The 21,428-nt window shown below is 39.5% G+C and overlaps 1 protein-coding gene across 2 annotated transcripts in view; it reads left to right on the top strand.

Annotated features, from left to right (window-relative positions):
• The first annotated feature begins 2,948 nt into the window (after nucleotides 1-2,948).
• LOC144083279 (unconventional myosin-Ic-like) overlaps nucleotides 2,949-21,428 on the top strand; it is a 41,656-nt gene continuing 23,176 nt past the window's right edge. The window contains exons 1-2 of one of the 2 annotated variants that reach the window (XM_077610977.1): nucleotides 2,949-3,074; nucleotides 3,136-3,354. In XM_077610977.1, the coding sequence (XP_077467103.1) occupies nucleotides 3,265-3,354 (90 nt within the window). In that variant the 5' untranslated portion in view covers nucleotides 2,949-3,074; nucleotides 3,136-3,264. Of the gene's footprint in view, nucleotides 3,075-3,135; nucleotides 3,355-7,474; nucleotides 7,637-21,428 lie in introns of those variants that run through there. The other variant, XM_077610978.1, reaches the window with a different exon arrangement.

Below are 21,428 nucleotides of genomic sequence, written 5' to 3'. Positions count from 1 at the left end.
TCTACCTGCTTTCTTATTGTTAAGTTCATTTCCTTCTGATAGGAATTGTTAAACAATGCAGACTTTTCAACGACTTGTAAGTTGTTAAACAGTTGACGTTCCATTTTTTAAGGATGCTTTTGCCCCAAAAGTAATTCTCTCTTTCATTAGCTCACCTACCTCACAGCTGTGAAGTTTGGGGTTTCATTCTCAGATTAAAGAATTATATAATTATATAAGGCCGCCCGGCGGACGAGTGTTTAGCATGTCAGTCAGCCTCAAAGTTCAGGGGTCGTGGGTTCGATCCCAGGTCGGTCCTCATTGTGTGGAGTTTATATATTCTTCAGCACCTCCTACTGTCTCTTAGCAGATTTGACAATGGATGGTTGTCTCAAAATAGCTAAACGTGACATGATTAGGGTATATCTGTTTGTCTGCTCTTTTGATTGGTGACAATAGACATGTATGGAACATATATTTTGAGTAGATTTTTGGGGTGGTGGTGGAAAAATTTGATCCGTAATTATTTATTTTCATTTGCTCTTTAGCGGCGATTGTTTTCTTGGAAGTCAATCACCTCAGACTGTGTTCCTTTCAAAAATAGACTAGGGCACTGACACGCGTTCTCTTCAAGGCAGCACAATGCGCTTATGCGCGTGTACGTGTGTGCGTGAGATCATTTCTGTGGCTGTGTGTGTGTGTCAAGGTCACAGGTTTCCTGTTGATGCCAGGCTGTCAGGAATACCTTCAGCTAGGGTCAGGGGTTTAAGGATGTCTGTAAAAGTTATTTCCCCTCACTAAGAGCATGTAGAATAGTGTGATCTGCAGTTGCATAACACATTTTCCCAACCAGAAATACAAATTAGTATTTGAAACTTTGCAAACAATCGGTTGAAAAGAGCAGGTAAAAAGAGCAGAATCTCCTGATGAACAAACCAGAGATGGAAATTTCACATGATCCACTGGCAGGCTGACTACCTCCGTCCTTTCTAGTCCTGTCCGATTTACTAGTCGTTAAGTGTCGTGCTCAGAGTTTGTAGCAATGCCTTCCCAGTTCAGTAGATTGGTATGGCACCCAGAAAAATAAAATACAGATGTTGCTTTTTTACTTTTTTTTGCACTTATGTAGCAGCTCAACTTTGGTTTCATCTTCGTGTGATGTGGACAAGTGGTTAGCGCATCATTTTCATAGCTCGGGTGCACAGGGTTGATAACTCAACTTGCTGTAGATGTGGATGATAATAAAAAAATGTTAAAATCCAGATACAACTACATATTTTTTTTATTGTTTAGACACATTGTCGACACGAAAATGAGTCAGTGATGCACTCGGCCGCATTTGGCCCTTTTGAGGATGTACGGTATGGTAGATGAATAAATGAATAAACAAAATGGTGCTAGCAGTGGCGGGCCGTGAATTTCAATCCGACGCCTTCAATTCTATGCCTGAATCAATCCAACCCTCAAAAACTATTTTATGGCTATAAAACCTTTACTGCAGCTACAGCTGCGACACATAAAACAGCATCAATAATAACCTCATACAATTGAAATATTGCGCCACATAAAAAAGCATCAATAATAACCTCATACAATTGAAATATTGCGACACATAAAAAAGCATCAACAATAACCTCATACAATTGAAATATTATTTAGGAATATAGCCATATTTTACTCACCAAAAATCTTTTTTATCTGTACACAAAATCCATCCTCCTTTCTTTCCTCCTTTTCTATCGCCATCGAAGCTAATGCTGAAACTTGAGCCTGTCCTGTCATATTTCTGGTATAAGTTTTTATTTGATTTAGTGCTGAAAATGTTTGTTCCCGGTTGTGACAGGCTTGCTTGCTTCGGAGTTGTCAGCTTTCTTAATGATGCAGAACTGATTGTGAAGGCCTCAAGGCAGATTTCTGACCCTGGCAACAAATAATGGCTGAAATGTGATTGGTTAGAACAAGGGTGTCAGTCGGGTTGGTTCACGGGCCGCTTTAACGTCAACTTGATTTCACGTGGGCCGGACCATTTTAGATATAATATTTAGATTTTTAAAAATAAATGGATTAAAAGAACTGGATTAAAAGCCCTGAATATTCAGTTTTTTACAGATCTAAAACAATGTTTATTTTAGCTTTTTAAAATATATTTTTAGATTTTACAAAATGATTTTTGAACTAAAAACACAGAAAAAAATGATTAAAAAATTACAATTATTGATTCAAAAGGGGGAAAATCGGGAAATTTAATATACATCTATACTCTTCATTTTAATTTGATCCTAAAACAGAAAGTCGGCACTCATGATTTACTTTCCCGGGCCACACAAAATGATGCGGCGGGCCAGATTTGGCCCCCGGGCTGGCACTTTGACACATGTGGGTTAGATGCTTGAATATGAAAACACACATCTGGAAGCAGCGCAACCAGGGGAAAAGCAATGAAAGGATGCTAGTACCCCACCGCCCATGCAGCTATCCTCATATCAATGAGGCTTGCATCTGATTGTGCTACATGTTGAGGTCGTGGTCAGTTTCAGGAAGGACGACAAGCCATGACACCATAAGTCTTTTATTTGTTTTCATACAATCTCCGGAGCAAACGTGTCTCTAGATTGTGTATCCAAAAGGAAGCATGGCTCAGTTCCGTCTCATATGCACGCCGACGTCAAGGAACACATAGTCAATCTGCTGGGCGGGTACGGCGAATGTCTAGGACAGGATGCAAATTCCAAGAGAAAAGTCTGTTCTCAGTCCGCCTCATTTGTGTGTATGTCGGCAGTGTCATCAATTATCCAATGGGAATCAAGGGGAAATAGAATAACTCCCTTCCTTGCTATTCTGTGCTCATATTTTTTCCTGCCACCTATCAAGGTCAATTCCTCCAGTGTCTGAAACGAATTGCTTCAATACATGAACTTACTGTATCTTCTCATACACACCCAAAGCCTTGTAAGACTCACATCCTCTGCATGTGACATTCATCTCGAGGCAGGCCGAACTCCATATCCTCCCCGTGCGCCCACAGCTTGAGTGTTAACATCCTCTGTCTGAGCAAAGGGAAGCTGGCCTCGGGGCGGCTCTCCACTCTGTAAAAGGTAATAAAACTTCACTTTCCAGACGCCAATGCGTCTACTCACATCTAAATTTTGCTTTTAGAGCCATCACCGAAGATGGCCCTCTGAATAGCATCTGAGTTAAGGATTCGGAAACGTTAGTCTTCAGGAAATATTTGTCCAGTTGAGGATACACCAGCAAACGCCGATCAGAAACCAACGACAAGGAGCGATGATGGAACTGAGGATCAAGCTCATCCCGACAGGGGAAATCATTCTGTCTCCTGGGAAAAATGGGGAAAACTACTGCCACAATTGCAAGGTCAGTTCACACAGCACTCGAGTTTTGCTCTCGTCGTTCATTCCATGCAATTTAATGCAGCTAAGTCTCCTGAAAGGGCCAAGATGACTGAGTTACCCGGGAAATAATTGCAGTGTGAAACCCAATAGCATGCCATTTATCGATATAAGTTTATTTCTACGACTTCAACGCAAGAACTGTTGAAAAATATGATGTTCGAAGATCGGATGAGTGACAATAAATGCATGCTGGGCAAAATGACGGAACTCATTTTAATTATTCTTTCTGGTAAAATATCAAAGTAACTGCTTGTTACAACTCATAGGGTAATAGCATAGCAAAATGTAAACATTCAAGTCTGTTTAAAAAGGGAAAAATAATGTGTGCAGCAAAAAATGATTGTTATCACACATGATTTTGATGCCAATTATGTCTAGTGGTTTGGATTGTTTGTCCCCAAAATGTTTTTCTTGCTGTTGGATTTTCAAGCAATACTCCTTCAGACTTCAAATAGTTGCTATTCTCACCCTTTGTTTATAGAAAAATGTATCTAAACTGGACATGAGGTGTGAGATAATAACACTGATGCACTTATAAATGCTCTACATGTCAGTTTTTTTGTTCCTTTTAAATAGGGACACTTAAACAACATTGGCAAGAATTGACAATAGAATTTTGACCGAAACATGATTTTGTCATTGTCAACGATTTATAGATTTTCTCTGGTGTTGCTACTACATACTAATATATAAATACTGGGATCTGTCCAAGGATTCTCAAAGAAATTTATTACTCATTAACACCTGCTTGTGCTCTTTTTCGACTTGTTAAAAGGTTCGGAAGTGTGTCAGCACAAAGCGGATGAATGGGGTGGACGATTTAAAACCAATCAATCAACATATTTTCTAAATTACTGGTCCTGTTCAGGGATGAGCTGGAGTCTCTCCCGGGTCAAGGGAGAGGTGGGTTACATCCTTGACTAATCAGCACTATAGTCAATCATAGAAGAATTGCGATTTAACATTAACGAGGAATTGAACAAGTTCCAGCTGAATGAAAGTCACCACACAACCCATGATCTCAACTAAGGCTTTGTGGTTGATTAGGGGTTGATAGCATAGGTAAGCTAAGCAGTTGCATAGGGTGCCATCTTGTGGAGGGGGTGCCAACATTTCTTCAATATAAAAAAATATATAATTATTATTTTCAAACTGACTTCTTGTCTGAATCCATACATCACTCCTATACGTCTTGATTTATGTAGAGGTTGTGTTTTGCTTTTGATATATTTGGGAGGAAAGTAAAACAAAAAGTGAAGGTTGATGTTTAACATCTATTTACAGTATCTCAGGAATGAGGGAAGTGGGCTTTTAAAAATCACTCCCCCTGTGGGAGGATTAATTTAGAATGTACAGTGGAGGAATGTGTGGTTAATGAAGCGTATTCATGTGAGCTGTTTAGAGACAATCAGGGAGGTGTGGAATGTATTGGCGCTTGGTTGGGAGGATACGACAAAGAAATTCCAGTACATTGCCTCATCCCCCTCACCCCCAACCTCATTCTAAATTCCACTCGAGTCATAATACACTGTGCTTGTGACTCCGAGAATGTTGCGTGTACCATTTTAGTTGTTTCAATTGAATCAATCACTCCCCCTTCTGGCAATGGCTGTGTATTGCAGTTCAGCAACGGTATTGACTAATCGCGATCGAGTAGATTGAGGTCACCTTGACGCGGCAGGCCACTAGCAACATTCTAGGAACATACTGTATCTATAGCAGTGGCGGTCCGTGCATTTTCTCGTAGCGCCTTCAACGGGTAAAATCCACCTCCTAGCAGCATTTAATGATTAAATACAAATACTGGAGCTTTTCAGACATTACAACCGGGCCAGGGGGTGATTTTCCCGGGAAAAGACAGCGATGGACGTCAATGGCGAAACGGCAAAAATTGCACTAAAATGGGGTAAAATCCACTTCCTAGCAGCATTTAGTGATTAAACACAAACACTGGAGCTTAAATACAAAGACTGGAGCTTTTCAGATATCAGAACCGGGCCCACAATTGAAATATTATTTAGGAATATAGCCATATTTTACTCACCCAAAATCATTTTTAACTGTACACAATATCCACCCTCCTCTCTTTCTTCCTTCTTTTCTATCGCCATCGAAGCTAATGCTGAAAGTCGAGTCTGTCCTGTCGTATTTCTGGCATAGTCCATCTTGAAAATGGCTTTAAATCAACACAACAATATATTTGCTTGTGCAGCTCGTTACAGATAGTTTGGTAGCTCTGGCTAATCACTAGCCAATCATAGTTGGTGAAAGCGATGACGTATCCCTATGCCTGCGAGAAGGCAATGACGTATCCCTACGCCTGCAACAAGGCATTGTGGTGTTGCCAACTCGAAATCTGATTGGTTAAAGCAACAGTCTTATCGACGCTTGTTTAATGCAGCAGAGCCTTCAGAACTGATTGTGAAGGCCTTGAGGCAGATTTCTGACCCTGGCAACAAATAATGGGTGAATGAATTGGTGGCCAGCCGATCGTAGGGCATGAGGAGAGGGACAACCATTCACACTCACACCCATACCTCGGGGCAATTTTCTGGATTTGAATCCAGGACCCCAGAGCTGTGAGGCCGACATGCTACCACTCATCCACCGGGCCGTCATATCATTACCAGGGCACAAGGAAACAGACAACTTTGCACAATCACACCCATATCTAGGGGCAATTTAGAGTGTCCAATCAGCCTACCATGCATGTCTTTGGAAAGTGGGAGGAAACCAGAGTAGTACCCGGAGGAAACACATGCAGGACAACTCCACACAGATGGACATGACCTGGATTTGATCCCAGGACCCCAAAGCTGTGAAGCCGTGGCGCTAACCACTCACACCACCAGGGCATGAATTCAATTTTAAAAAATGAATGAATTCAATTAAAGAAATAAAATAAACTAAATGATTTTGCTATTGTAAATGAATGGGACATTACCGTCGTAAAAATTCACTTTAAAGGTCAAATAAACGCTAGGGCCAAAATCGAAAGAGAAACCGTGTGGCGGTCCGGCGACTGAGCACGTCGGCCTTATAGTGGGGGTCCTGGGTTCAAATCCAGGTCGGTCCACCTATGTGGAGTTTGCATGTTCTCTCAGAGCCTGTGTGAGTTTTCTCTGGTTACTCCGGTTTCCTCCCACATTCCAAAGACATGCATGGTAGGCTGATTGGACACTAAATTGCCTCTATATATGAGTGTGAGCGTGAATGCTTGTTTGTCTATGGTGCCCTGCGATTGGCTGGCCACCAATCCAGGGTGTCCCCCGCCTCTGGCCCGAAGTCAGCTGGGATAGGCTCTCCAGCACCCCCGCAACCCTAGTGAGGATAAAGCAGTTCAGAAAGTGAATGAAACTGTATACCTGTCAACCTCTGCCGATAACTGCCCTTATAAATGATTATGATTCCCCTTACAAACCCCCAAAAAACCTTATAAACACCGTACGAGTCGTTTTTGGGGGGTTTGTAAGGGGAATCATAATCATTTATAAGGGCAGTTATCGGCAGAGGTTGACAGGTATGAAACTGTGGCCTGAATTTTTGGAACATTACAAAATTGGAATAGTGACAACCGGTCAAAAAACGATTTTTAATTTTTTAAAATGAAGATGAGTGCAAAATGAGCAGTTTTAGGGTACGTTCACGTATGACGTTTCCCACGTTGTGTTCTCGCCAACTCCGGATGGGTCCTTAAACGCAACGTCAGTGTGCTGCCTAGTGTTTGTATACTTAAAACAATGACCACATGGCGCCGGTTTCGCTAAATATAAATTCTCCCTCACTCGTTCGCCGCACGGGGATGGTTTCTGCCCGAATTTTCTAGTTTGGGGTGCTTTTGCGGACCTTTTTGCGAAAGGCGGAAAGGGCTAGCAATTTCCACACCACTCCCACGGAAGCTTTTGGGGAAGTTCTGACGCAATAGTGCCATTTTGTTTTGTTTTTCATCACAGCAGCAACTGTCACAACATACCTGAGACATGTATGCGACTTTACGCGAGGGTGGAAGTGTTTTGTGTGCTAGCGGGGGGCGAGCGTGGCGCTGTCGCCGAGTCCCGCGTGTGTAGCCGAGGGTGGGAATGGGTGTGGGAGCGGTGGGAGGGTCAGGAGGAAGCCGCCGGCAGCACTGACAGACACCAGGCACCGCAGCGACACGTTCACGCCGAACTGGACCGACTTTGTCAGCTCGTCTGCTTCCAGGGAACCGACGAGGATCTCACCTCATTTGACCTCGGCTTTTTAAGGTACGTCATAGCCACGCGTGGTACCTCAACTTAGCGTGACGCGCCCTTACCCGTTTATTCATGGGTAACTTTTGTCGGCGTTGACTGCTTCGTGGGGGGTTAAAAAGATTTAGGACTTTGAAAATACGTATTGGAAGTTGGTTTCCAGTGGTTTCTGACATGGTGGCGTGCTTGCGTGTGTAGGCTGAGTGAAGAAGACCACGGGGAGGAAACGTTGTCTTGGGAAATGCGGGCTAAAATGTAGCATTTAAACTCGGAATAAAGTTCCGAGTCGCTCTAGAAGATCGTAAATCCAGATCAATTAGAATAAATGTAGATCGGTAAGGTTACATAGCTTTGAGGTTGTTGGAATGTTCATTCATAACGTCACTGTTGCTTCAGACTGTGACGTAGTACAGTGTCAACACCAAGTGACTCACAAAATCTTTGTTTATTAAAAAAAAAGGAGATCATTGGAAGATTACTGTCAAAAATGTGTGCGTGAATGATAGAAATGTAGACGAGCCACTCATGAGTTTTGCAATGATTGTGTGCCCCCTCAAGGAATGCCATTTGAGTGTGACGTATCTATGGGGCCATTTGCCTTTATAGGGCAAGTGACTATTTTTGGCAAATAACTCATTGCCTGCCATTGACAGCGATATACATTCCAACTAATTCAAACTGGGAGGACTGGTTGCAAAGTCTCATCTTTCAGTACCATTGGCGAAGCTGCACGTCCGGTTCAGCAAAAACTAAGTCCTCCCGGTTTAAATTGATTGGGCATCTATTGTTGGCAATGGCAGGCAATGAGTTAAATACTGAGACCAAACTGAAATCCACTCCAGACTGTTATTAAGGGCCAGAAATTGTGTAGTAATCTAATTTCAGATTTCCCATACATTTTTGTGTACACAATAATGGTGAATAATAACAAAAAATATACATATATGGATCATGTAGAGTTCATTGGGATAGCCAATGTATTTTTTTTAAATAAGGGAGTCTACAAAGGGTTAAAATGCAGAAAACTCAAGTTGTTTTGTTTACAAAGCACAAGTTTATATAAACATAAGATATTGAAGCTGAATTTTCCTGAGAAAGTATCACTGTGTCTAAGAATAAACTCAGCCGGTTTGTGCAAATTATACATTTTGGGTTATTCTTAACATCAAACAAAGGTCACAGGAGGTTGTAACAACCTGTTGAACACAAATGTACATATGGAATGCACTGTGAAAGGAAAGTTTGAGTGATACCCGTAAGATGAAATCTACAATAGTATACAGGGGACCTGCATTCCTGCCTGCTTGGCATTTGCAGTTTTCCATTTTTTTTATTGTGGCGAGACCTTAACCTCTGTTACTTTCCTTATTCATAAGGATAATGCACTGGATCGTGAAAAAGTTGTCTGAAAGTTTTACGTTTTATCAAAGAATATGGTAATTTCTGCTTTTTGTCTTACTGTAGCTTCCGTTGTGACAACATATAAGAACAAACATAATTGTACAACCAACCGAACTAATGCTCAACCAAACACCTGCAATTAAGGACACAAGGTGAAAGTTCTGCTTTGTTGGCAGCCGCCCACTCACTCATGCAATCACAAATCTAACAACACCTCTCTTAAATTGCTGATAGAGGAAAGGCTAAATATGGCGACAGTGCCTAATTCTGCTGCAACTGTCTTGGTTTCCCCGTTATTTTTGCCTAACTTGAACTAACACTGCATTGAAACCAGTGCAATAAATAACAGCTCAGTGGAACATTGCTAAACCTTTTGACTGCTCCAAGTTGTTTACATTGTCACTCAGTGAATTCAGTCGTTTTGGGTCTTATTTTACAAAGTATTTTCCTATTTGTGGCGGCCCAGTGGATGAGTGGTTAGCGCGTTGGCCTCATAGTGGGAGACCTGGGTTCATATCCAGGTCAGTCCACCTGTGTGAAGTTTGGATGTTCTCCCAGGGCTTGCGTGGGTTTTCTCCGGGTACTCTGGTTTCCTCCCACATTCCAAAGACATGCATGATAGGCTGATTGGACACTCTAAATTTCCCCCAGGTATGAGTGTGAGCGTGAATGGTTGTTTGTGTCCTTGTGCCCTGTGATTGGCTGGCCACCAATTCAGGGGGTCCCTTACCTCTGGCCCGAAGTCAGCTAGGATAGGCTCCAGCACCCCCCGCGAAACCTAGTGAGGATAAAGGGGTTTAGAAAATGAGATGAGATTTACCGATTTCATTGTTTCTGCATGCTAAGCTCTAAACTGTTGTGCTTTTGGGTTTTTGTTTGAAAAGCCATTCAATATTTTGTGTAATATTTATATGTTTGGGTTCCAACCTTCCTGTGTGAAGTTTCCATATTCTCCCCGTGCTTACATGGGTTTTCTCCGGGTGCTTTGGTTTCCATTCTTTATAAACCTTACGCGGAAGTGCTGTCAATTTTAAATGCCATTTTTCTTTGACATGAATGCTACAAAAAACTTACTATACGCACTAAACAATTGTAGATAATTTGCCCTTAAATCACAAAAAATATAATTATAACAGTATGCATATTCAATCACCATCATTGTAGTCACAGGTTAGTATTATACTTTAGTTGAAGCTTTAAAAAAAAAAGAAAGATGTGAAGAAATGTTTCATCATTGGTCGGGCGAGATTCCTCTATGGTCGATTTGCTTGGAACAGCTGACCTGTTGCCTCAAGGTCATGTGGAGGAAAATAATTCAAATATTGAGAGCCTGCCTACAGCTGCCACCTGGACTTACGATGACAGGCACTCTGATCCAATTTTGATATAATCCTCTTTAAATGACAGCTCCTATTTGGTGATGACAGGTGCTCAAACAAGGCTGTGTGGCAAGATGAAAATGATGCATTGATTTATTCAGATAATGTCACAAAGTTAGGAGCCACTTGAATTAAATATGCGGTGGAATATTCAGCTTGGTCTAAAAGACTAAAGTGAGTATTCATAATTAAACCAAGGAATCATGTTTTAAATACTGTTGTGCTTTTTCTCTTCTGGTTAGGATTGTTTCCATTTCACCATGCTGACAGTGTTTTCCCCTCTTCCGTTGCCTATTGGGGCTTTTTAAAAAATATATTTTTAACAATCTCAATGAGCTAGTTTTCTGTGATATTTTTGGTCTGTGACAAAGTTGTGGCTTCGGCCAGATGTTGGCCTACTTGTACATCGTAAGATGGGTACATGATTCCATTGCAAAGCTCAGTAAAAAATGTCTGGTTAAATGGTTATGTTTTTAAGACTATAATGATGTTTTATAAGGGTTTCTCTTTTAAGTTTATCTTATCTTCGCTTGTCAGTGGAAGGCTGCTGCATCATTAGTGGGAGTCGATCCCATCAATTGAGAACCTCAATCATGGTAGTAAAGGTGAATCATTCATTACGGAAATCGGAGGTAAACTTTTTTGTAGGTCTGTCTGCTTCATTTATGTGCATAATGACTCATGATCGGATAAAGGGATTAATATCAAACCTCTGCTGAATATTTTTGTGATATGAGACAGAATAGGTGATTAAATAGAGTAGAGGTCAAAGGTCACAGATGTCATAAAAGGATTATTGCTTAACTTGCTTACGGATGAGCCTAATTACTAACTTGATTTTCAGTGTACGTGATATGACAAAAAAAGAAAGGGTCAAAGGACACAGAATACAGAGATACTTTGAATTTGGAAGAGGTCTGTTCTCTCAGAGTGGGTGTCTAGTTTTAAAGTAAAAACTGTTTTTACAACTTAATGAAAAAATAGAGCAAGGATTTTTGCTGATAAGTTTGTGTCTGATTGGACGAAAGATCCTAGCAAGAGTGAATTTGCGACTACTAAACTTTACATTTAGATGGGTCGACCGTATTGTACAGTAAAATACATGTTGTCTTGATCTTACAAGCGACATGTGATGAATTGGTCTGCGTGGTAATGTAAAAATAAAAAGAGGCATGCTCTACTACTGCTATACTTCCTGTTTTCCATCTAATTTTCTTCAGTTACTCTGAATTAGTTCAGAGGTAAGTAGTATTTTTTTATATACAGGAACTTAAGGTGATTAGTAATCAGATAATGCAAAGACGACCCCTCATGGGTAGGAGTAATTGACTCAAGATCAGTCCAAGTTTTACCCAGTTTCTGTTTCTGTGCCTCAAAGGCTACAGTTTTCAATCCACAGTCTTCATCTTGCTGTGATGCTTTCTTGTTTCTGTTATTCTACTAAAATTTGATTTGTGTCTTAAGGGGTTTTTCAGTCAACGTTTGTGGTGTAATAGTTTGCCAGGAAGTAACGTCTGATGCAATTAAAAACAAAAAAACAAAAACAAGAAAAACCCTCTGATATAGTACTGCAACTTGGCGACCCCTTATTCTTGGATGTACCCTCTCAATCTTCACTCTATATAACTTTTTATGGGTCCATCTTGTTAACATACCAGACGCCAGCTTAGACTCAGCTTAGTCTTCAAATTGTGACGTGGGTGTTGCAAATGTCGGTTGGCTAATCGCTCTGTGGTTTCTCAGCTGGCGCAGCCGGAGTACCCGGCCCATGGTAGTGGTGCCACATCCCAGGCGAGCTGCAGTTAGCCATAGGTGGTCCTCCTCGGCAAGCAGGTGCCGTTTCAGGCTGGCAGGATAAGCAGTTGGTGGGAGAAGAGGCAATTCTGCATAAAGGATGCACATTGCAAGTTCTTGCAATTTAATCATTGTTCTTGCAATGACTAGTTGACTCTTTGCAGTCCTACTCTGTATTCTTCCAGGTCCACAAGTTAAGAGTTGCTCCTATTAAGACAATGTGATAGTTAGCAGGGAAAAAAGTTAAGGTAGCAATAAATTGTAAAAAAAAAGGTAAAAAGTCAGCGGGAAAAACATTGAATGTGTGTGTCCATGTGTATTTGTTTCTGGGTGAATGACTAAGCGTGAGAGCGAATAGACTGTGGAGCAGCTACTCAATTCTTTCCCACATTACAAGGCTAGCGGAATTGCACAGTGAGCCCCACCCTGTTGGGAATAAATGTTGTGGGTTGCTGCTCAGTAGTAATACAGCAGTTCCTGGATTGGAAACCACCTAAGAAATAAATCCAAATCTACAACAAACTCACTGCTATTTTGGTATGTACAAAATGTGGGAAAATAATATTTTTGTATCGTTTTTGGGAGTGGGGTGGGGGTTTACACTCTTATATCTAAAATCATCTGAAAATAGGCTCGGAAATATTTCTTCATACATGTTAATACTATTCAGTTTGGTTTCTAGCAGGGCTGTATTATTAAATCACTTGCTTGGCACAATTGTTTTTGCACACCAGGCATACGTACATTGATTGCATACATTTTGATTGATTAGGAAAATCTGACTAAATTGTTATGACACATTAATGAGTTTGTTAAACTGGAAAGTTCCAATATTAATAATCAACATCCTTTAAAAATATCATACCTGTATTGTTAGAAAAATAGAATATACTGTAATTACAATATGATTTCTCCACATTCAAACTGTGAGGCTGATTTGATCACCTCATACACCACCTGCAATTGCCAATATTTATTTGAACACTGATTACCGTATTTTCCCGCATATAAGTCGTATTTGTAACTTAAAAAAAATGATGACTGAATCAAGGGTATAACTTATATGTGCGCAAGACTTGGTATAAAGTAACATTTCCTATTTGTTGGTTATTTTCTGCTTTGCAGTAAGAAAACAACCATTACTGGATGAATTAATTCCTTATGATATTGACCCTAATCATGTGCTTTTGATTCATACAGTATTTCAGAAATAGCACGTGCGATGATTTTTCTTAAGATTTTCCCTTCAAAGTAACACATTTGTACTCCCTATTAAAACCATGAATATGGAGGTGAAAAGTGTGAATCAAGGGGCTGCCTATACGCGAGAAATTGTACAATTCTATGATTTTAAGGCAATTTTAAGGATGCATCATCTATGCGGAGACGTCTTATATGCGAGTAAATACGGTAACTTTATACTTCCGTCTGCTATCCACACATGTAGTGTACATAGGTGGTCACAATCACGTAATCTCATAATTGCTGTACAAAAGCTAAGAATCGACTTTTCACCTGGACTTTAAACCTGTAAAAAAAGTAAAAATTGACTTTTCACCTGGAACTAGCATTAAGTAACAATTTTTGCCCTTGTCCCAAAGAAACTGTGTCATCCTTGCAATTATTACATGATCATAAAATAATGATATTTGCTCCTCATACATGCAGCCATGTTGTCGGCATGCTTTGTTGTGCCACACCTAACCGCCCTGTGGAATAAGACACCAAAACCTCTGTGTGTTGATAAAACACAGAATATTTTTGTTTTGGGTGAAAGGATGGAAGACTCTTCTACTCAAGCGGAAATTAGCAGGTGGAAATCAGCAAATGTCGCTCAGTTTTAGAATGTGATAAATTGAAAAGTCACACACTGCAGAGTTGAACTTTTTTTCTAGAAATTTTAATATGTTTCATGGGCACTTTCTTGTGGTTGTATCAGGTAGAAATATCCTAGTTTAAAGTATTTATATCCTGACGTTGTCATTTTATTTCTCCTCAAATATGCTCTTTTTTTGTCTTGTCTATGTGATCTACTCTGTGTTGATAGGCTCACTAGAATGTGTGCCAATAAACTGTGCATTTGTATATTCAACAGAAATTTCCTGTTATCTAAAAAGGAAATTGGGCTACAGATCGATACCCTTTGGCCCGCAGGCAATACATGTTACGCAATTGACCTTCATGATGTGGGAATATCAGATGTCAGAACAATAATTAATTACGGCAACAGTACTGTATATGCTCTCTTCAATCGTGTTCCTTTTTGAAATGGACGTTGCATCTAAATATTATTTGGGGCCGAGTGTCTATTGGAGCGAGGGCTGCTAACATAGGTCATAGATTTTGGCCACAAATATAGAATTGCACACCTTCAAGTTATAGTTTTTTTCCATTTACAAGGACGAAATTTAGCTCAAAGGACAAACATTTTAGTTGAGCTGTAGTGTGCTAGCACAATTCCAATTGGAAATGGCAATATGTTAACTACATTTTTCTAGTACCTAATGCTTTGTTAGCACAGTTGTCAATCATTTACTCAATTATGTGCACCCAGTTTGAAAGCTATTATTGCACCATCTACTCTTAACACAAAAGCTTTCTATATGAACCAACGCTCCTTAACACAATAGTTAAATCACAACATAGAATAGCTAATAATCTCATTAAATCATTTCAGACACTCATCCCTTGCCGATCCATATGGTTTCCATAGCGATGGCAATAGTGACAAACAGGAAAACAGAGTCCCAAAAAGAGTAAAGGGTTTCTTTTCTCACTGTGTATCTTTTTGTTAACCTTTAACTTAGACTTTCAATAATAACTTTTGATAACGTCACAAAAAATTGAACAGGTGTGGCCTTGGATGTGGCGAGAAAAAGACTGAGTGACCAAATGGTCACAGATTAACCAAACAACAAAATCATGGTTGTGTGAAAAGAAAAATATGACGTTAGGTACACTTGATGGAAAAAAATGGTGTGAATGATTAGTTGGGGAAGGTTTGCTTGCATTTAAGTGGCCATATCGGGGGACCCATAGTTTACAAACGTTAGGTTAATTATAAATTAAACGCACGTGAATAAAACAAATACAATGCAAACCTTTTAAAGGTGAGGAGACTTGTTGCAAAAAAGATTTTGATGAGGTGAGGACTGGACTTGAATGTGTTGCATGGGTTAAGACTTGGTATGGGAAATAGACAGGAGGATTGTTCCATGTTTTGAGTTACCTCTGAGCAAGTTGCTACCTGCCCAATGACTGGATAATCCTGTGTGCATATTTTGTTTTCCCGTCTGTAACATATTGGGGGGGAACCTGACGGTCATTGAGCAAGGTGTGGTTTGAGTCCAATCCAAGGACACCGCCACACTGCCGGAAACTTGATGGGGCTGTCTTATTTCCCACTTTTTAATATGCTAAGCAATGTTTTAATTTAAGTCAAATTTGGCAGGGTTTTTAATAGGAGTTTTATAGTAAACCAATGTAATTTTAGTTTGCCTAATTTGCATAGAAATGCAGAAAAAAATCTACTGAAAATACTTATAAATCTAATTGACAGAAAAAAGTTACCATTCAGATGGTGTTTTAAATAAACTACACATTGTTTTTAAAATAAAAAAAATGAATTGCCCTAAAATGTAACCCCCATACATTTAACCCGAACATGACAAACGATTAAAGTAGTCATTAAGCTTAAAACCTTTGGGCTAGAAAGATTAATTTCTCCACATTTCCTCCAAAAAGCATATATATATGGTAGCAGTTTTAATATTAAGCAGCTGTGAGATAGTTTTCTAGTTTACAATCATTGTTATAAAATGATTTTGTGTTTATGCATATCTGTGACTCTTTCCTGAGTGTTTACATCAAAGACATCAAAGGTGGCATGAAAGAGGAAAAAGATCATCAAAGACAAAATGGTCTCAAAAGAAATTAAAGGTCGTAATTCAGGTATCGAAAGGAATTTCTTAAAACACGCAGAGAAAGCCGACGAGAAGGGAGATAAACAACTGTGCAAAAAAGAAGCAAGAGAATTTGATTTGGACCACTCCTGAATATTTCAGCAGAAGCAACACACGGTAGGATTGTAGCATTTTTAATGTGGATGCTTTTTGTTCTTGTTGTTTTATTTTCAAAAATATTATGTGTTCTGTATTTACACCATAGTTTTTTACTTTGTTAGTAGAGGTTTAAAGGAGATTATTGAACAAAGTCAAACCTGACAAAGTGTCAGTTGGAGTGTAGTTGTATGCATTTGTCTCAATCTCAAACAAGGAACGTTCAGGAGTAGAAATGTTGGTCCTTTTTAAATTTACAGAATAATACCTTTGCAAATATAAAAAAAAAATCTCATTTCTATTATCAAATTGTGCAGTCTCTGCGATAAAACATGAGGGAGCATTTTAACATACTGTAATCCAGACAGGGGTCTTACAAATATTCCGAACACTCAATTTAGCCTTAGGAATTGTTTTTATGGGGTTGTTACACAAAATACCATGCATGACCAAACTTCTCCAAAGGAAAAGTGAATGTATGCAATTGTCGTCCAGTCTCTTTGGATGGAAAACACCATTCATTTTGAAGACCGTTTTCTAACTAGATGAATTTTAAAGATAATTTCTAAAAACGTGAATAGGCTGAGAACAATTGAGTGCTACATTTCTGAGTAATTTAAAGAAACTATTTTGTGTGTGGTCATCTGGCAAGGTTTTGGGTGGGCCTAAAAGGAGGCTCTTGCTTTTTTGCCCATCCCTACCAATATATAAGGCTTTTACATTTGGTTTGCTTTCTAGCAGTGAGGAAAAGTTACAGTTAAATACGTAATCCCTCGGCTGTAAAGGCGTTTTTTTTTATTTTTAGCTTTGTCAAGGTGAGGCAAATGGCAGGCAACGATGATGCAGCATTGCAACGTCTCGTGCAACAGTGACTGACATTAGATGCATTGTGATCAGCTCTAGTTGATTTTAATGTGTTTTATGTAATGTGCTTTGTTTAATAATGCACGCCCTATCGACGGCTAGCTGCAAGGGGCACTGCGGTCCTTGCTTCGACAACGGCTGAGAAGTGCCTGTAAAAATTCAATGGAAATTGTTCCCGATCATTTGCATTTACTGACGCTGCTTATCTGTGGGCTTCAAAAGCCTTGCTGGTATTGTAGACGAGTTCTAGGGAACCTTTGTATTGAACCTGTGCCAATGTTCCTATTAGATGCCAAACTGGTGGTTATGTCAGAACACAGTCAGTCTCATGCTTAGCCTCTGTTGATATTCGAATTCCTCTATGTGTGGAGTCTCTAACTGCCTGTCTTGCGGTGTCTTGCTTGACACTTTTCCCATTTTTTTTCCTTTTTCTTCACTCTTAATTATAACTTACATAGCTTGCATTCTTCCAATCTAACGTCACAACTAGACCACCACCTTTATCTACTTAAATCCTTTTCTTTGTCTTTTTTCAGTCCTTGCCACCTCAATTTTTCGTGTTGAGACCTATTTGGTTGGAATTGCAAACTGAGAGTTATTTTTCAAACCAACTGATGTAATGCTAATGATTTCAAATATATAATAAGTACAAGGACTCTGGTTTAATAATAGTGGCAGAGACAGTAAGGGAGGAATACTAAGAGTTAAAGATGGTCTGGTTCATGTCATTTTTGGGTGGGGTGCAAACCAATTTATAAGCAAAAATAGTTGATACGTGCTTTAAATGTCTGTACATTTTGATTTGCAGCCATGTGGTTCAATGCTGAATTCTCTCACACACCTCACTATGACAGATTTACACAAGTGAGAAGAGCAAATATGTGTAATGGTCTGTAAGGCTTTTAAATAACATTTGATAGCATAGGAAGAAAGACAAGATGACTATGTTGAAGCAATGATAGGTAAAGCGCTTCAATGCCGTGTCAAGGTTTACCCATGTAAATGTTGAAATGTATTATTCATTTTAAATTTGAGAAAAATATAATGAATATAATGATATAATGAAATATAAGGTACTGTAGACTGTCAATGTACACATTTAGATTGATTTTGTATTGTGTTTAGCAGAGTTTACATTTGACACTTGTTTTGGGTGATAAAAACAAAAACAAACAACCAGGTTCCTTATGACTGTGTAACATTTTGACATGGCTAAGCTGTCCGGCTAACTATTGTGTTTGGTTGTTGGCCAGATATTGTGTAATTTGGTCCACTGGGACAGGGGCTTTTTAGAGGCGCAAAGTGAATATTGAGCCCTGTGCAATGGATACGGGTGGAGACATTATGTGCTTGATTTTGAACTTTCTAACATGGAGCATATGAGTTTTTAAAGCTGACCCTACATTATTGTTTTATATATGTATATCTATATGTACATGTATATGTATATGATTTTTCATAAGCATTTATGTCATTTTTGAAGCTATTTGAGTTGGTAAATTTTGCTTGTCTCTGCAAGCCCCCAGATTGTCCCTAATATGTGGCTGAATGAATCATATTGGAATATATAATTTTGATACTTAAACTCTTATATTTGCTTGTAATTCTTGAGTACTTTGAATATATAATAATACACATGCCCCCTGAGGAGAGGAACAAAATAACTGAATACAGCCTCACTCTGCTTGGTTCTTGTTCTAAGAACACAGTAGTCTACTAGGGGGCCGCAAAATACTGCCCCCTCCCTGGGCTGCAAGTTTGAAACATGCTATAAGTGCTGAGTGGGATTTTAAATGTTTTTCCAACACTCAATTTACATGTAATATTAATTTTGGTTTATAGTGATGTAAGGGTGCTGAATTGTTAAAATTTTTGAAGTTTGAAGGAATTAGAAGTCCTCATAATGTGCTCACAAGCAATATTCGATCTAAAGACCATAGGGTTAAGTTTGAATTGCATCTATTCTTCGAGCTAAAAGTGGATCAAATCGAGCCTATAAAATGTCTTTATCTATCTCAAAGTCGAACATTTATTGCTTCAAAGCTGTTGAAAGAGATCCCGGCCAATGATTAAGAAAGGATATGGGGAGGAGGAGACAGAAGCATGATCTCAAAGGAGCCATGAATTAGTCAGGATATATTTGCAGATATATAGTACATTATCGCAATGTGTGGGCTGCCAATGAGCAAAGCTCAATAGAGATGAGTATAATTATTTAAACCATTTATCTAGAATATACAACCCTAGCTGCAATAAAGTTGGCAAGTTGAATTACATGTAACCATAAACAGAATACAATGATTTGCAGATCATTTTTACCTACATTCAATTGAATCTCAAACTGATGTACTTTTTTTTTTGCAAATAATCAGCAACTTCGGTTTTATGGTCGGAAAGTAAAATGGATGCTATATTTTTTTGCAATTTGAAGCACCATTCAATAGGTTCTGGTGCATATAGCTGTATATGAGCTGATTCTATTCTGAAAAGTTTCAAAATCCCTTTTTCTGGGTTTGTCTTCTGTCACATCATCCATAAATAATAGGCAACTAGCTTCATGAACCTGCAGAAACCATTGCAACATTCCCAGTGGCATAGCCTCAACTCCAGTCAAAAGGCAGGAAGTGGAAATTGAAGGGTTAAACAGGCTGACAGCTGAGCAAGTTATCGGTTGTCCAGCTCCTCCTCTTTCCAACTCAGCAGAAATACGTAACCTCTGCTTCAATTTGTTGAATAAACACATACTTCGCTCGCTGTTAACGTGCCCAAGTCGATCTTAGCCAGAGGCAGTAGCAAGTGGGAATGTTTTGGGTTAACAAGATGTGTGTTGTACAGATGGGAATCACCTATCTCAACTTTTATCTTTGCCAGTTCCCTGCTGTCTTTCCACAGTGTGTACAACAGTGCTGAGAGAGTGCGGGAGTCTGGAAAACATTACTCGGATTCCTGCCGTGGAGGCTCTGAATATACTGGGAGTGGGAAAGAAACAACTAGAGTGAGAGAGAGCGGGGTTTAAGTGTGCAGAGTTCACCAGTTTCACTCCCAGGAGTCACGCTGGGTTTCAAAATGCTTTTTCTTTGCTCTCTCTGCGTCTGGACAGAGACAAATCTAAATATTAGGAATGTGATTTTATGATCAGCAAAAATTGTGAAGTCCTCCCTCAGCTTGGTTGAGTCAGGGTCAACCACAAGATGGCAGTGTAGAAAGCAAAGTTATGTTCGCTTCATTTTCATGAGGTGGTATGTGGATTAAATGCCAATGTTCCACCTACACCACTCAGTGTTTTTGTCCCTAATGAAGTTAAACTTTTCATTTAATATTACATTCTTCAGATTTTCTGCAGCTTTGTGAATTGTACCCCGCAGACCTTGCTTGCGCCTGTTTTACTTTCAGAGTTGATTAGCCTAGACCACATGTGTCAAAGTGGTGGCCCGGGGGCCAAATCTGGCCCGCCGCATCATTTTGTGTGGCCCGGGAAAGTTAATCATGAGTGCCGACTTTCTGTTTTAAAATGAAGAGTATAGATGTATATTAAATTTCTGGATTTTCCCCCATTTAAAAATATATCAAAAAGCTGAAATAAACATTGTTTTAGATCTATAAAAAAATGAATATTCAGGGCTTTTAATCCAGTTCTTTTAATCCATTTATTAAAAACAATCTAAATATTATATCTAAAATGGTCCGGCCTACATGAAATCGAGTTGACGTTAACGCGCCCCGCGAACCAACCCGAGTCTGACACCCCTGGCCTAGACGCATGGAATGTTTAGCATTAACCAGTAGAGTGGGTTAAATTGAAATGAAGGGCCTCTTCAAGTCCCTAGAAAAGGGATTCGTCCTAATGAAGCCTATAAAATCAACCTTTCCTGTTGCCACTTGACAGGTCTTTGAAGCTGCAGATTTAAGCAGTTTCCCATACAAAATGTCTTTCTGATGCTTTGAATGAATGAAATGATTCCTGGTTATCTGGATCCTGAATGCTACTCTGACAGGATTCAATCCTTCATATTATTTGCGTGTCTTGCAAGTGAGTGTTGTTTCGCTCCCTATACTGCTGAGCCAGTCGCAAGTACTGATTTTGATACCAGACGTTTTGGCGTTTTAGATTGGTGGCTTCATGTTGAGCAGAGCCCAAAGTCTACAGCAGTGGAACCTTGTCTTCATCCATGTTCTTGGAAACACATGCCCATTATCTGTAAAAACAATTCTAAGCGTTAACAAGCAGACGCATGAACGTGCTGAGGCCTTTGATGTGGCTGCGTGCGTAAATGTCTAGAGTAATTCTAATCCCAGTTATGATGACGGACT

Source organism: Stigmatopora argus, chromosome 10 (genome assembly GCF_051989625.1).
Source record: "Stigmatopora argus isolate UIUO_Sarg chromosome 10, RoL_Sarg_1.0, whole genome shotgun sequence".
Lineage (NCBI taxonomy): Eukaryota > Metazoa > Chordata > Actinopteri > Syngnathiformes > Syngnathidae > Stigmatopora > Stigmatopora argus.
This window is presented reverse-complemented; position numbering and strand designations above follow the sequence as displayed.